This window comes from Toxorhynchites rutilus, chromosome 2, assembly GCF_029784135.1.
Source record: "Toxorhynchites rutilus septentrionalis strain SRP chromosome 2, ASM2978413v1, whole genome shotgun sequence".
NCBI lineage: Eukaryota > Metazoa > Arthropoda > Insecta > Diptera > Culicidae > Toxorhynchites > Toxorhynchites rutilus.
This window is the reverse complement of record NC_073745.1, coordinates 311,790,255-311,804,430: the sequence shown is the minus strand read 5'-3', so window position 1 is coordinate 311,804,430 and position 14,176 is coordinate 311,790,255. Positions and strand designations below refer to the sequence as shown.

The 14,176-nt window shown below is 37.6% G+C and overlaps 1 protein-coding gene across 12 annotated transcripts in view; it reads left to right on the top strand.

The window, feature by feature from the left end:
- Window positions 1-14,176, top strand: part of LOC129770678 (collagen alpha-1(XVIII) chain) — a 742,307-nt gene that overhangs the window by 699,562 nt on the left and 28,569 nt on the right. For 8 of the 12 annotated variants that reach the window (XM_055773649.1, XM_055773645.1, XM_055773650.1 and 5 more), the window contains 3 exons: window positions 3,667-3,693; window positions 5,997-6,011; window positions 6,625-6,755. In XM_055773649.1, coding sequence (XP_055629624.1) covers window positions 3,667-3,693; window positions 5,997-6,011; window positions 6,625-6,755 — 173 coding nt within the window. The remainder of the gene's footprint in view (window positions 1-3,666; window positions 3,694-5,996; window positions 6,012-6,624; window positions 6,756-14,176) is intronic. The other 4 variants (XM_055773652.1, XM_055773644.1, XM_055773651.1 and 1 more) reach the window with 2 other exon arrangements.

Genomic DNA, 14,176 nt, shown 5'->3' with positions numbered 1-14,176 from the left:
TTATGTTCTCCTTTTCCTTTTCCTTCTCGAGAAATCAAATCCCTTCTTACTAACAATAGAATAAGGTGAAATGTAAATACATATTAGATATAAGATAGGCTTAAGAATTGAGTATGATGAATGTGAGTGCGAATGTGAGTGTGAACATTGTCAACATATCCTTATATCCCTTCCTTTTCCTGAAAAAATGTCACCCTTCTAAACTCGAGCAAACCGCGAGTAATCGGTTCTCTACTCCATTAACACTAGAATTAATGAAAAATGTTATATATACTTGTAACAATACAGATAGGAGTTTGGCTCCTTTAAACTTATGTAACTGAGGCTGTAACTATAAACGATTTAAAAAAAAAAAAAAAGAATATGGAAATTTTTCTCATCTTTCAAATGACAAAATGTATTTTCAAATCGTTCTATGTAGCGTACTTTTGAATTGGGATCAATTTAAGGCAAAAATGGGTCTCAAGAAATATTCTACTTTCATAGTTGAGATTTGAGCTCGATTTCATAGTTGGGAATCAATAAATCGTGAGTTGTCTGATGTAATTCTTCCCCGCGAGCACTTTGGAAGTCATCTAGACACTCAATGCAGAATGGTCTATAAGGATTTGAAAAATAATAAAATATCCTCATACGCTTTTAATACCCTCTGAAAATTCTCCGAACTATGGCGGGAAAGGCTTTGAATTGCGCTACCGACTAAAGGGGAATCGGAAATCCAGAGTGAAGATGAATCACCATTAGCAGTGATCGATCATATTCCGGAGTGGGCAAAGAATTTTTTCATCTAAAATTTTGAGTAACACTGTAACTCTGCTATAAAACAATGCAAAATAATGCATATATGTAGTAAAATGTTCTACTGGAATTCCATATGAATCAAATGGAAGCAAATCAATCAAGTTGATTGGATGATTACTGGCGTCTATGTGATATCAACATATTATTTTTTTTTTTGCAAGTGTTTAGAAAATCGTGAACTAAAAATGTATTCAAAAGTGTATTTAAATCCATTAATTTTTATTCGATTGGCGATTGGCAATCACAATAGGTAAAGCTCAAGATCAATCATTGAAGTTGTGTAGTTTATATTCAGATGCGAATTGTTCCTCACCTGGTCAACTGTACATTGCGCGCTTCCGTGTTAGCAAACCAGATAGCCTCTATATACTTGCTTATACTGGAAAAACAAAAAATATCATATACTCACAAGTATTTCAAAATCAAACTCATACGAAGCATGTGCTTTGTTATGCTACCCATTTCTCTACCATACAAGAACAATGAGTGAAAACTGGTACAGGGTACAGCTACTGAAATTTGAAATAAAAACAACTTAAGGGGGGACCCCGGTATGCAAAATCGAAAAAATCGATTTTTTTGTTTTTTTTTTTGCATTTTTGGGAAACTTATGCTCCTTTTCGATATTTGATTTCATTGGAAAGTTACAGCCAAAAGTATGACCTCACCTCAAGGGATATGGTATTACTGTACGAATTTTGAAACGCGTTTTTCTCGATACCGTGTTTTTTTAACTGGTGGTATCTATATCTTAGGATCTACTCGACCGATTTGGCTGAAATTTTTTATCAGCGTTTAAAAATGGATTATCTAAAGCTTTACACAGCCGTTCTTTGATATCTCATTTCTTCGATTTTTTTTGAGCTTCTAAACAGCGATTTTTTATAATTACTCATTTCTAACAAAAATGGCCGCCAATTCGGTAATTTTTCGAATTTTTAAAAATCCCTATGTAGCGCTTTAGGTATTGTCCTAATGTTTCAAAATATTCATTGGAATTTGTTCTACGACACCCCGTTGCTTCAGAACCGATACCACCAGCAAGGTACCAATTTTCAGACAGCGTCTACGCATCCAGCTGTCAACAGCGTAATAACCATTATTCGTGCACTTAAAAAATGAAAAATACATCTTCAAATATACCTTAAACAATAACTAAAATACCCGAGCTCTTCACTTTGTTCGTAACATTCGAAAAAAATCCAAGAAAATTCATTATTTCCCGACCTCGATGACAAGGGTCCCCCTTAAATGGAATTAAAAATTCAATTAAATTTAAGCGCAAATCAGTTGTTTCCTTAATTATTTTAAATTAAAAAGGAAAAATGTCCACGTGGACAAAGGGGGGTAGGGGTATGAAAATATCCACGCTTGTCCACGGAGGAAGAGGGGGGAAGTCTAAAACCGTACTTTTTCTGTCCACGTGGTATATGGACAGCCCCATATATTGATGACAATAACAAACGAGTTCATTTTGTTCATATCGCTGATGCATGGACAAACTTGCTATAATGAATGAATGCGGCATTGAGTGGGATTCATAACTTCGCTGTTATTTATACTTTGAATATCAAAAGCAACAAATTGATATTCATCACATTCGTAACGATATTCGTTCTGGCATTGATTTTGAGTCAAAATTCAAAAAATAAAAAAAAAAAAAAAAGACAGGCTGGACCATTTAGAGAACAAAAACGCCAGAGTTCGATGAAACGAACTTTGCAAAAAATCGCGCAGGATTTTGTTTGGCGAGACAGTAACAACGGCATAAATAAAAACCAACTGCACACAGCTGCATCAGATTAAAAGTAAACAGAAGCTGATATTTATTTGGCTAAAATGAAATTCAATTTTGGCATCTTGATTAATCAAGATGAAAATGACACTGGGTGGAAAAATAAACATCAAAACATATTGAAGAACAAAAGTTCATTTGCTCATATTCACCGGTTGTCCGGATCTGTCATTTGGATTTTCGTTTGAAATATATAGATTTTCGATGCAAACTAGTCCGAAAATCTATGTATTTGAGCTTAGCGAAGATGATTTTATTTCAACACTGCGATGAACAAATGAATGTTATTTCTGCATCCAATCGTGAGCGGGGCGGAAAGTTGCTATATTTTTTAAGAATCCTAAGCGCAAAAAATCTAGTGATGACCTTGGACACCACACCTACCGCAAGATCAGATCGTCGTTTGATGAGGAATGCAATTTTGTTTGTGAAAGTGGTCCGGCTTGCAAACAGTTTTTACAGTCTCCTAGACTTTGAATAAAATATTTTTAAAAAAATCAAGAAGAATAAAAATATTTTTGCAAGAAAAAGTTTCACGTGCATACACTTGGTAGTTATATAAACAATTATTTTCACCTCGTGTTTCCCTGTTCGATAACGCCATGGGAGTTTATTCTGCCGAACTGTTTCGATAGATTGATTACACTAAACCGAAAGTTTTCAGAGCGAACGACCTGATATGATTGGAACCAAACCTCTTAATCTGTATTCATTTGGAAATGCTCCAAGGTTGCAATGTAACATGACAATGACATACATGAACGCTCACAATTTCACAAGTTGATCATGACTGCTGCTTTTGCTTCGGACCTATTCTAACATGATTACTAAACACTGACCAAAGCATTTTCTCTGAATTTCAAATTTTCTTACTGCATTTTGAATCTTTCTATATACCTTATCGTTTGAAAAGAAAAAAAAATATCCATGACAATTTATTTTTCCAATGTTTCTTACTCTCTCTCACCCACACCCGACCCGGACCCGGACATGTTTGTTGTTCCTCGTGAATTCCAACAACCAAACCGCCAACCGCCCCACCAAATGTATATACGCGCGTATGTTTATAGTTCACGGCATCCCCGGAGTATGAGTCGGTAAATATTTCCTGAATCATTAAGGTTGAATGACACTCTTGATTCAACATTTTCGCTTGATTTTATTTTTTCACATTACCTGTTTTTTGCAACATTCTGTCATGCTTCATTTTGATTGAACGTTCGTTTGCGTAGCTTACCTTTGATTATTTATGCCCGTTTCACGAGGGTTTTATTTTATTGTATCTTTCTTCCTTTTCCCGAGTGCTGCATTTATTCAAAGTCATACTGTTAATACAATCACGCGTATTTTATTTACATTCACATTCTCGTAAAACGGAAAAAGCACCGAAATACACGATCAGCCCCTCAAAAACCGGCGTTAAATTCTGATGCAAAATTTTCGCCATTAAAGCCGATACACGGGGGCCCCAGCGCGTAAACTTCGTCATTCCCGTAACCGCTGAAACGCGCATAATTTGCCCAACTTTAATTGATTATAGCAGTAGTGAAAATGGTCTCCCTCATTTCCGAGGCGTGAAAATTATAATCTCCAAAGTTTACATCCCCACCAGCCGCAGTCACCACGATACGAAATCGGAGAGCAATTGAAACGTAAACTCTTCTTCTCCCCTTCCTCCCCTCTTTTTGTTGAAGCCAGATATCACAAAATCTGACTACTGGTCAAAACTTTTCCCCGACGTTTTGCGCGATCCGGGCGGCCTTCTCGGGCGAAAACGAATCGTAATTTATGATAATAAACGATAATTTTATAGCTGACACAATTTGCTTCCCGAGGCTTCAAACATCGCGGTGGCACCAGGACCAGCGGGAGCGCGTCACTTTTTCTCCCCCACGGGACCCCGCTCCCCCATCACGCGGAACTTGCGGCGAAGTAAAGTTCAACAAGGACTGAGGGGAAAAAAGGAATAAAACGGAACCATCGAAACGCGCTCCGTTTCGAGTCTCCGAATAATAGCTTTTGTGACGGCCGGCCGAGATAGAGACAGGGAATTGTTTTTCCAGCTTACGGACAGTTTGTCCTCTCGGGCGAAAAATGTGTAGCAGCTGAGCGAAGTTTAGCTAGATTTTTATGCTGTGCCCCCGCCATCCCGCCTCCCAGCTTTTTTTTATCACCAGCGAATGCGGGGGCCATGGCTATGCAGTTTAACACTTTTTGACACTTTTTGAGCGCTCATTTAATGGTCGGTTGAGCGCGATGTATGTGTGATGATTATCTGCAACGGTGATGAGAGGCGGGAAGGAGGGGACGGGGGCGTAAAATGGACGCTTCAACTGAAGTGGTCCAATGAACGTCAAAAGTTATTGCGTTGTTTGAAAAATTATGAGGTTCCGCGTAAATATAAAGTGGAAAATTATCCTATTGGCAATAGGGCGTTACTTTTAATGGAGACTTGAACCTTGATGTTCATACAAATTAACGGAAAATTATTTCATTGATTGATGATTTGATGGATCGACTGTCAATTTGAAGAAACATCGAACTCAAAGAGTCAACATTTTTTTAAACAAAATGTCAAAAAGTGTCAAAAACATTATTTCACAAAAGTGTCGAATAACTTCAAAGTGCATTTTTGTTTCTGAACACATTAAAAAACAAGAATCTCAGAAGCATCCTCGCACAACGTTATTTCCGGTTAAACCTTTCAAATTTTTCTCACGTCCCCACCATTCGATTAGACTCCGATACAGATTGAATCTTATTTATAGACTGATTAGGCTAATAGAAGTGAAAGGACTTGACATTCCGTAATAACGATTGTCATTCGATTTTATCGCTATCAAAGCTGCTGCCATTTTCGATTTCGTTCTCCGCCCTAGACTAAAAGGCTGTCACAAATCCCCCCAACTCCCCCCTCCCAAGAGCACTGATCAATTACGATTATGAATCCACCATTCCACAACGACATTGGAACTCAATTTTCTTTTTTTTTTCACAACCTCGAGCACAAAAGCACTTAAGACGCTCGTTTTTATACTGCTTCCTCTTCGCACCTACTTCATCCAGCTTCTAACACCAATCCGCACGTCCTTTTTTGGGGATTCTGTCACCACCATTAGGATTACGATTAAAATAATTGAATTTCGACAATTACAATTCCGTACAACGACTATCATTATCCGCACCGTTTTTTCCCGTTTTTTTTTTTCGTTGTGCACCCACCTTTGATCTTTTTTTTTCCCACGTAGCACCAGCTTCGCGCCAACTCTGAGAAATACCAAAAACACTTTGTTCTTATCTCTGGCTTTCTTGTTTCCGGTTTTTCCTCCTGAACACATGTAAAATATTCTTTCACCTTTTATTCTTCTCGCCTTTGGGACGGTACGGAAAACGTGTGCAGTGGTATCCCAAAATGGTAAAAACTTTAACTTTTTTCTATTCCCCCCTGTTCTTTCGCCCGCTTGCACCTGCGGTTCTCCCACACCAATCCCCCTGTTAATCAAACACCCATTTGCGAAAATGGGACACATTTAGTTAAGTTTGCGGTAGAATATTTTCCACTCACCGAAACCGAACCGAAAAGCACAAACGTACCCACAACCACCATTTCGTCGGTATTGAAACCATTGTTGATTCGCAACGCGCAAGAAAATGATGAAAATGAAAATGAAAGCATCAAAATGGCAAGACACGGTTTCAATACCACGAAATGCAATTTTCCTGAAGTCAGAATCTGAAACTAAAAAAAAAACGCGCCACTTATTTTGGTTTGATTCTACTTCCGTTGATGCTTTGTTTCATTTTTTTTCTCGCAGTAGATCTCTCAACAGCCTCCCTCTGTCTGGAAGGTTCATTTTTATGATGATATGATTATTTTTCCGCTTTTTTTGGCACCCCCTCTGAAGCAAATCCGACACAATGGTCGCTAAAGTGTCCCACAAGTCGCTGAAACAGAAGAAAAACAAATCATAAAATGTCAAAGCTGTTCTCTATTTAATCTTTTCTCTCTTGTTTCCGTACCCCCATAGTTGCGGATGGCAGCTCTAAACGAACCATACACCGGAGATTTGCAGGGCATCCGCGGAGCAGATTTCGCATGCTACCGGCAGGCACGACGGGCCGGTCTCCTGGGGACGTTCCGGGCGTTCCTGTCAGCTAGGTAAGTTGCTCCATACACGATTGTTAAACTTCCCTGGATTTTTATTACTTTTCGAATTCATACATTAAGGGCTCCCTTATGAGCCAAGTCCCTAGACTTCAGCAAATCCCGAGTCACTAACCATTCAGAATCCGACGGCTCCAGAATGGTCCGTCCGTGTGAAGTAAGGGGGGGGGGGGGGTAAGGGCTACGAAAATGTTCACGCTTGTCCACGATGAGGGAGGAGGGGGTTTAGATAATGTCCACGTGGACACGTTCAGTATTTTTTAAAGCAAAAAAATATGTTTATATTCAACACTCAATCTGCTTTGTATTTACATGATTCTTTAAACTTTACGCACACCCTGAGTACTCTGTATTCATCAATAAAAAGACTGAGCTGCCCGGTCAAACATCTATATTTATTCATATGGCTTAGCTTCTTCCCTGGAATGTATATTCTGGAAGGAACGCACATGAACTGGGATCGATCAATTTATTCTAATCGGTAATAGAGGACCATGAACTCCGTCAGGATAAAGACACCCGAAAGGTTTCGATTCAGTTTTCATTCTTGTTGGCTGTATCTCTGGAGATCTGTTTCTTGCAATGATGTTTTTCTTTATCGATATCTGGTAATTTTTATAATACACTTCTATTGGGTTGTCTGTAAAGTTCATGCTGCTACTGATGACAATCAAATCGAGACACTTATCAGGATAATCCTCGATACGCGACACATTATTAGATTCGCTACGGTGGGTACGAAAAACGCTACAATGTGGGATTCGAAATATTGGGAACAAACAATCAGTTTTTTTTTTTTTGTGTTTTTCGACATTGTTTTACGAAGAAGAGAATGATCTGCAACGCCTTTACAGAATATAAATCTCATTGTTATTGGGCATTCACTTATAAGGTGTACACATGTTCTGTTGAACTTTTTTAAATTTTTTTGAGAATTAGTTGGCTTTCCAAACCAGAAATGAGTGCATTAGCTCTGCTGAAGTCGTGGCATTAAATTCTTGTACTTGTACCGATTTTTTTATTATGGATCTACAAAAAACACATGGCGAGACAGTTATGCCTAGAATATCAACATGAGACAATTGAGCTTGGTGTGGTTTGTGGGAACAAACAATATGTTGTTTTGTGGTTTTCTGGAAGATAAGGCATAAAAACATCGTTTTATGAAGAAAAGTGAAAATTGTCAAAAAGAAACATGGGACAACTATGCGTAGAACGGCAGTGCACAACCCGATAGGATTTGACTCGATCAGATGAATGAATGCAACATTGTGCTAATTTCAAATCCGACCGGATTCCGGAATAAGAGTTTATTTTACCACAAAATATTTGAAGAAACGTTCCTCAATCTGCGATTTGTTTCATAATCGCAACGAAAATACATATTTGTAGCGAAATGTGAAGGGCAAATCAATCACAATAATGTTGCTTTAAAATAATCTATTATTAGTTGCGCAGTATTCGTTCGATTAATAATCGAATTCTGAAGGAAGTATTCGAATTGTCGAACGATTATCGGGGATCACTACACCCACCTTACTCACCTTACTCCTGTAAGAACTTCAAATCACTGTATAGCATAAAAAGCACCTTGTCCAGGTTTTCGAGGAGAAAGGTGAGTAAGGTGGGTGTAGTGATCCCCGATAATCGTTCGACAATTCGAATAGAAGTTCTGAGAGGATTAGATTCTCAAGTTGCGTGAAGGGTGCTGAAATATTGTGGAACAAAACGGTACATCAATAATCGAATAAATGTATGTCTGCTTTTGATTTTTTCCTTAGAGTCGGCAGGATTTTTTCCGGACAATATTTAGCATGATTTAACAATTAAGGGTTATAGGTCAACGAAATCAACAATCGCGATGATACTGCAGGTGTTTTATTTCGACCAGGTTCATTATAGACACACCAGACAGTACCGAACTTTTAAAAGCGAAAGTCAGGCGAGAAAATATTTCGCAAACCGCGATCACGAATGTACAATGACGACATCTGGTCGCGAGATCAGGGTTTTGGGACAAAATATTTTATATTAGATTAGCAAGCTTGAAGTCAATTTAAAATCTGAAATATTTGAATAAAAATTTTGGCTTCGTGTTATTTGATCACTTGGAACACGTAGTCATGACCCCGACTTAACTACTATGATATTCCCACTAAAATTGATCATTATAGTAAAAAAACATTATTAGACATAATTTTCCCTCAAGATTTTTCACCACTCGAAAATAAATATAATACTCAATTGCACAGAACACATCTTTGATACGGAAAAGTAAATTTCAATTAATAATTTTGTTTTCAAAGGGTATTCAATTCATCAATCCATTGCCATTATCCCTTTCCAAAAACGGAGCACAAAGCTTAATGCAATCAACGCGAATAGTAAACTAATATTATTATGAATCTGCGGATCAGTTGATTGAACAACACCAGAAATTGAACTCTGTCTATCGTATATGCGTTTGAGCGGCAATTCGGGTGTGCTGAACGATCCAAAACTAGCAATTATTATTATTACAACATTTTCACAATTTGAACATCGCGATGATATCAATTTTTTCAGTTTTTTTTCATTAATACCACTTCTGTATTGTTTCGAGATGCACTTCTCTTCGATAAATGCCAATAACTGTGTTCAAACAAAGTGCTTGATTTTAGTGTCAGATTTTTTGAAAACTCAAACAGCTAGCCAGCTTTAATAAAAATACTCGAGAGTAGATTCACAAGTAATATTTTGATATGAATATGGAAATAACATAAATGGAATTCGTAGGGAAATAATGAGCTCAGGAACGTTGTTGAAAAAAAATAAAGAATTTAAAACAAATCGCTACTATTAATAAGGCTATCATTTGTATCAATAAAAACATGGAATGGAAGATTTCTATCTATTTCTATCAAACTTGAAATGAAGTTTAAGCGGAAAAAAAATATTTTTTTTGTTTTTTCCAAAAACTGGAGGAATATCCACGTGGACAACAGGGGGAGGGGTATAACGAATGTCCACGCTTGTCCATGGAAGGGGAGGGCGGTGTCTAAAATCATGCTTTTTTCTGTCCTCGTGGTATGTGGACAGCCCCTAAGTGGTCTACTTTTCGGTTTGGGATTTGCTCTGTTATTCATACCAGTGTTTTCGAGCTCCTTCTCTGTTAGGAGTTCTGGCGTTGCGGATGTTGAACTCGGCTGGTTGGGTTCGGCTGGCTGGACTTGGCTGGCTTGATCCTGATGGTTATCTCGATTTTAAGAAATAAATACGTCCTGGTATGCTTACAAAATTGAACTGTTTACTTCCTTGCTATCATGAACCCTTTGATTTGTTAACTAAATTGAAAATAGAGATAGAGAGAGAGAAAAGATCTCTCTTTCCTACTCAGGAACCGCATCGGTTATCTGCCTGCCTATTTGCTACATAAAATTGATCCCATGGTTTCCATCCTTCGCTATTGCTAAAGAGGCTCAATTTGGTGAAGTTTTTACGACCGATCCAGGAATCTATATTTTCCTGTTCTTATATTCCACTACCGGGTACCGTCGGATCCTAAATAAACATTTTAGTTTCTTTGCCCTATTCCTTCCTTGTCCATCGTGCTGAACAGAACATTTTTTATCACCTCTCGATCGACCCATACAGCGCCCAAGGCGAGTGCTCAAAATATGCTTCCTACGAAAAAGGTTAAAGTGGGAAACATCTAGCTAATTACTGGCAATAATTATTTACCTCTATTCCTTCGTCTGATGCGCTATCTCTGGCGCGCATATCTTGGGAGCTATATAAAGCAATTGAAGAAAAGGAAACGAAACATGTGGTTTCCTCCTGCTGGCATTATTTTGTTTTTCAAATGCGCGTTGCGCTACCAATTTGATATTTGATTATTCTAATTTATGTTTAGCCCTGCTATCTAAACTGGGTCCGTAACAATGATAGAGGAAATATTTACTATATTCTACTGACGGGTATACATTTTGGGGTCACCCAAATTTGCATGTCGTCAAATGAACTCAAATGAATGTTTGGAAGTGTCAAGTTTTAAGGAATATTTTTAGAGCTAATAACTGTTCTAGCTACGAAGGAATTTCGATGGTTTGCATACCATTCGAATGGATATTCCTCTAAGATTTGACATTACGATTCTCTAGTCCGTAAACGATTGAAATTGTCGAAAATTTTAAGCATTCCTATTTTCCCAAGCATTTGTTCTGTGCATTTACAGTACTGGCAATAAATAAGAATACACTCTGATAGTTCTAAAAATGTAATCAAAAGGAAGACGAATTCCAAGCACGAGATTTTATTTTTTGCAGGATTATGATTACATGTCATCCTACCAAGCAAGAAGAAAAAAGTTTCGTTAAAGTTTGGTTTGTTCTTCAATATAGTTAATTGAATATTAATGGCTTTGGTCCGGCAAATGAAAAGAATACATGTCGTGTATTTGAAACGTCGGGACAAGCTTTTAACCAAGCTTTGCAGGTAATGTTGATCAATTTGTTGCCACGTCGTCGAAAGTTCCTCAAACAGCAGAGTTTTGTTGGTCACCGTGCTCTTAACCATTTTTTAATCAAGAATTGACCACAGATTTTCGATCGGGTTCGGATCGAGTGATTGTGACGGCCAATCCATCAACTTCACACGAGATTGGCGGAAGCAGGACACCGTTTTGTTTGCTGTATGCTTTGGACCGTTTTCTTGTTGCAAACCGATCTTCCGTGCTGAGCTTGCCAACATGCATTATACCATCGATCTGAACCAGGTTTCCAATACCGGACCAAGCTAAACATTCCCAGACCATGATGTTGTCGCCATTTTGTCTCACAGTCTTCTGAACGTTCTTGTCAAGCAGCTCCTATCCTCGCTTAATTCATACTCTGGGTCGTTTTTTCGTTCCGAAAAGCTCGAATTTGCATTCGTCTGACCACAGCACCTTTTTCCAGAACGAGATTAGCTTGTGGACTTTTTTTTGGCGAACTCCAAACGTTTGATCTTGTTGACTTTCCGGATTAAAGGTCTCCGAGACGAAAACTTGCTCCTAAATCTGTGCTGTTGTAGTCTCAATCACACTGTTCGTTCCGATGAATTCAATGATAAGCTTTCTTTTATACTTATGCTTGTAGCTCTTGGTTTTTTTCGCACTTCTCTGACGATTCGGGCATCAACCCGGTCCGTTGTAAAACGTTTGCGTCCACGTCCTACCCGGTCGCAAACGGTACCAAGCTCTTGGTACTTCCTACAGAGCTTCTGAATCGCACCAATGCTACCGTTGTACTTGTCCGCTTTGTTCCGATAAGATACGCCATCTTGGCGGTCCTTTACTATTAGCTTCCGCACAGATATTTCGATTTACATGATCAGCAAGAAAAAAATCGTCGTCAGAATCAACAAACCCAATTTGACTTTAGAGAATGATGGAAACCAAACACCGAAAGCATACAGAAATGTCATTTGTTTCAGTAATGACGCGCCATCTCCAGCTACATAGGAAAACTGTTCATCTGTATTATTTTTTATGCCACATTCAAAATGACCGTTTCTACAACAACATTTGCTCACGAATATGATCAAATCTGACACAACCAATGTACAAATCTTTTACTGAAATCCAAAAACAATATTTGTGGTGATGACTGTTATCTTACTTATGTAAAACAAACGATTCACGAGCAAAGAGGACAAATTTTGAACAGTGTATTCTTTATTATTGCCAGTACTGTATGTGCTTACCTACCCGTGCTATCAATAACGAGCAACTAAAGTAGCGGCTGTGCATAAATTTATTATACAGCAAATTAGACGTCCGTAAATCTATCGTTCGAATTACAAATGCAGTGTTCGTTCTACGGAAATCAAGCGCGATTTCTATTACATAGTCTCACTCCAGCTAGCGAGCAATCAACAGTGTTTCTTAATGTTGATATCACACCCAGTGGCCGCTTGTTCAAAATGTAAATGTAAATGTTCGTTCTAGGGGCACTGATTAAAACTTTACCCGTTTGCTGAACCGCGGTAGGAAAATATTATGGTTTTCCTGAAAAAATATCTAACAAATTTTTGGAAATAAAATTTAAAAAATTTTTTTTTGAAAAATTCAATTTATTTTTTCTTGAAAACAAGTGTTTTTAAAATTCTGAAAAAATAGATATGAATATCCCTTACAATTTCCAACAAGTCACCCATACATCGAAAGATGGGCCCCTTTACAGGTAAGAAGTTTTTCTGACAACAACTTTTTCCTTTTCTCAACTATTTTCTTTGAAAAAAATGTAAGGGGTTGTATCTAGGACACGACCGCATATTTTCGACGTAGAACTAGGCAATTATATTATGCAATCCACTTGTTTACCACTTCGAATATTATTTTAGAATGCATCGAAATTGTTGTAATAGATTATGTTCTTCGTTACAAATAAATTTGATGAACGTCCTTTTACGTTTGATATGATTCCTAGGACTACCTAAATATGTGAACGGAAGAATTGTAAAACGATCATTGTATTTTACATTTCCCTCTGAAATTATTGCGCATCTCATGCTTACGTAGTTCTCGAACCGCGAAAGTTTATTCACCTCTAGTATCTCAAATGTTGATTTTCTCTGTCTTTTTCGTTTAAAAGTACGTTTTAGGGAAATACAAACGCCAAGCGAGTACAAATGTACTCAACACCAAAAATACTCCCGACAGGCATGTAATTGCAAAGCGGATACCCCAGACACATTAATTCCGAAGTCCGTGTTAGGGAAACACAGCTCAGTGGGAAAAAATACCCACGACTAGCATGTATATTTGCAAAGCGGATCTCCACAGGTACATCGATTTCAAAGTCTGTGTTAGGGAAACCGCCAATCGGGCCAATCAAAACTTGGCAGTTTAGATAACGCTTGACATTTAACAGTTATTCAATTGTTTCTCTCATGAAGAATAACATGTTATTAATTGTGATAGACGCGTAGAAATATTTCTTATCAATTGATGCAAACATCTTTCCGATCTGTTAAGAAATGTTCGAGTTATAAGTATTCGAAATACGGGTAGAGTTAGCACACAAATCGGCAGAACAAATGTATGGGAAAAAAGGAAGTTCTTCCAGTTTTCATGAATTTAAACCGTTTAGAGATTAGCGATTTGTAATGTATAGCATATCAAACAAATCTAAGAGAATTTCCGATTCGATTGGTGTGCAAATAATGGGAATTCGTTCACAGTGAAAATAGTTATTAACGTTAACTTTATTTCATAAAAACGTTACCTGTTTTCTGATTTGGCACCCTTCCTGAAAGAAGTAGTTCTACATCAAAACTACTATTAATATTTACTCTCAAGATTTTTATGTATAAAGTATCGCGATTTACATGTACTGGATACTTTTGTCAAACATGTCAAGAACATGTCCAACACGAGAATTTATACTCAAAAATGT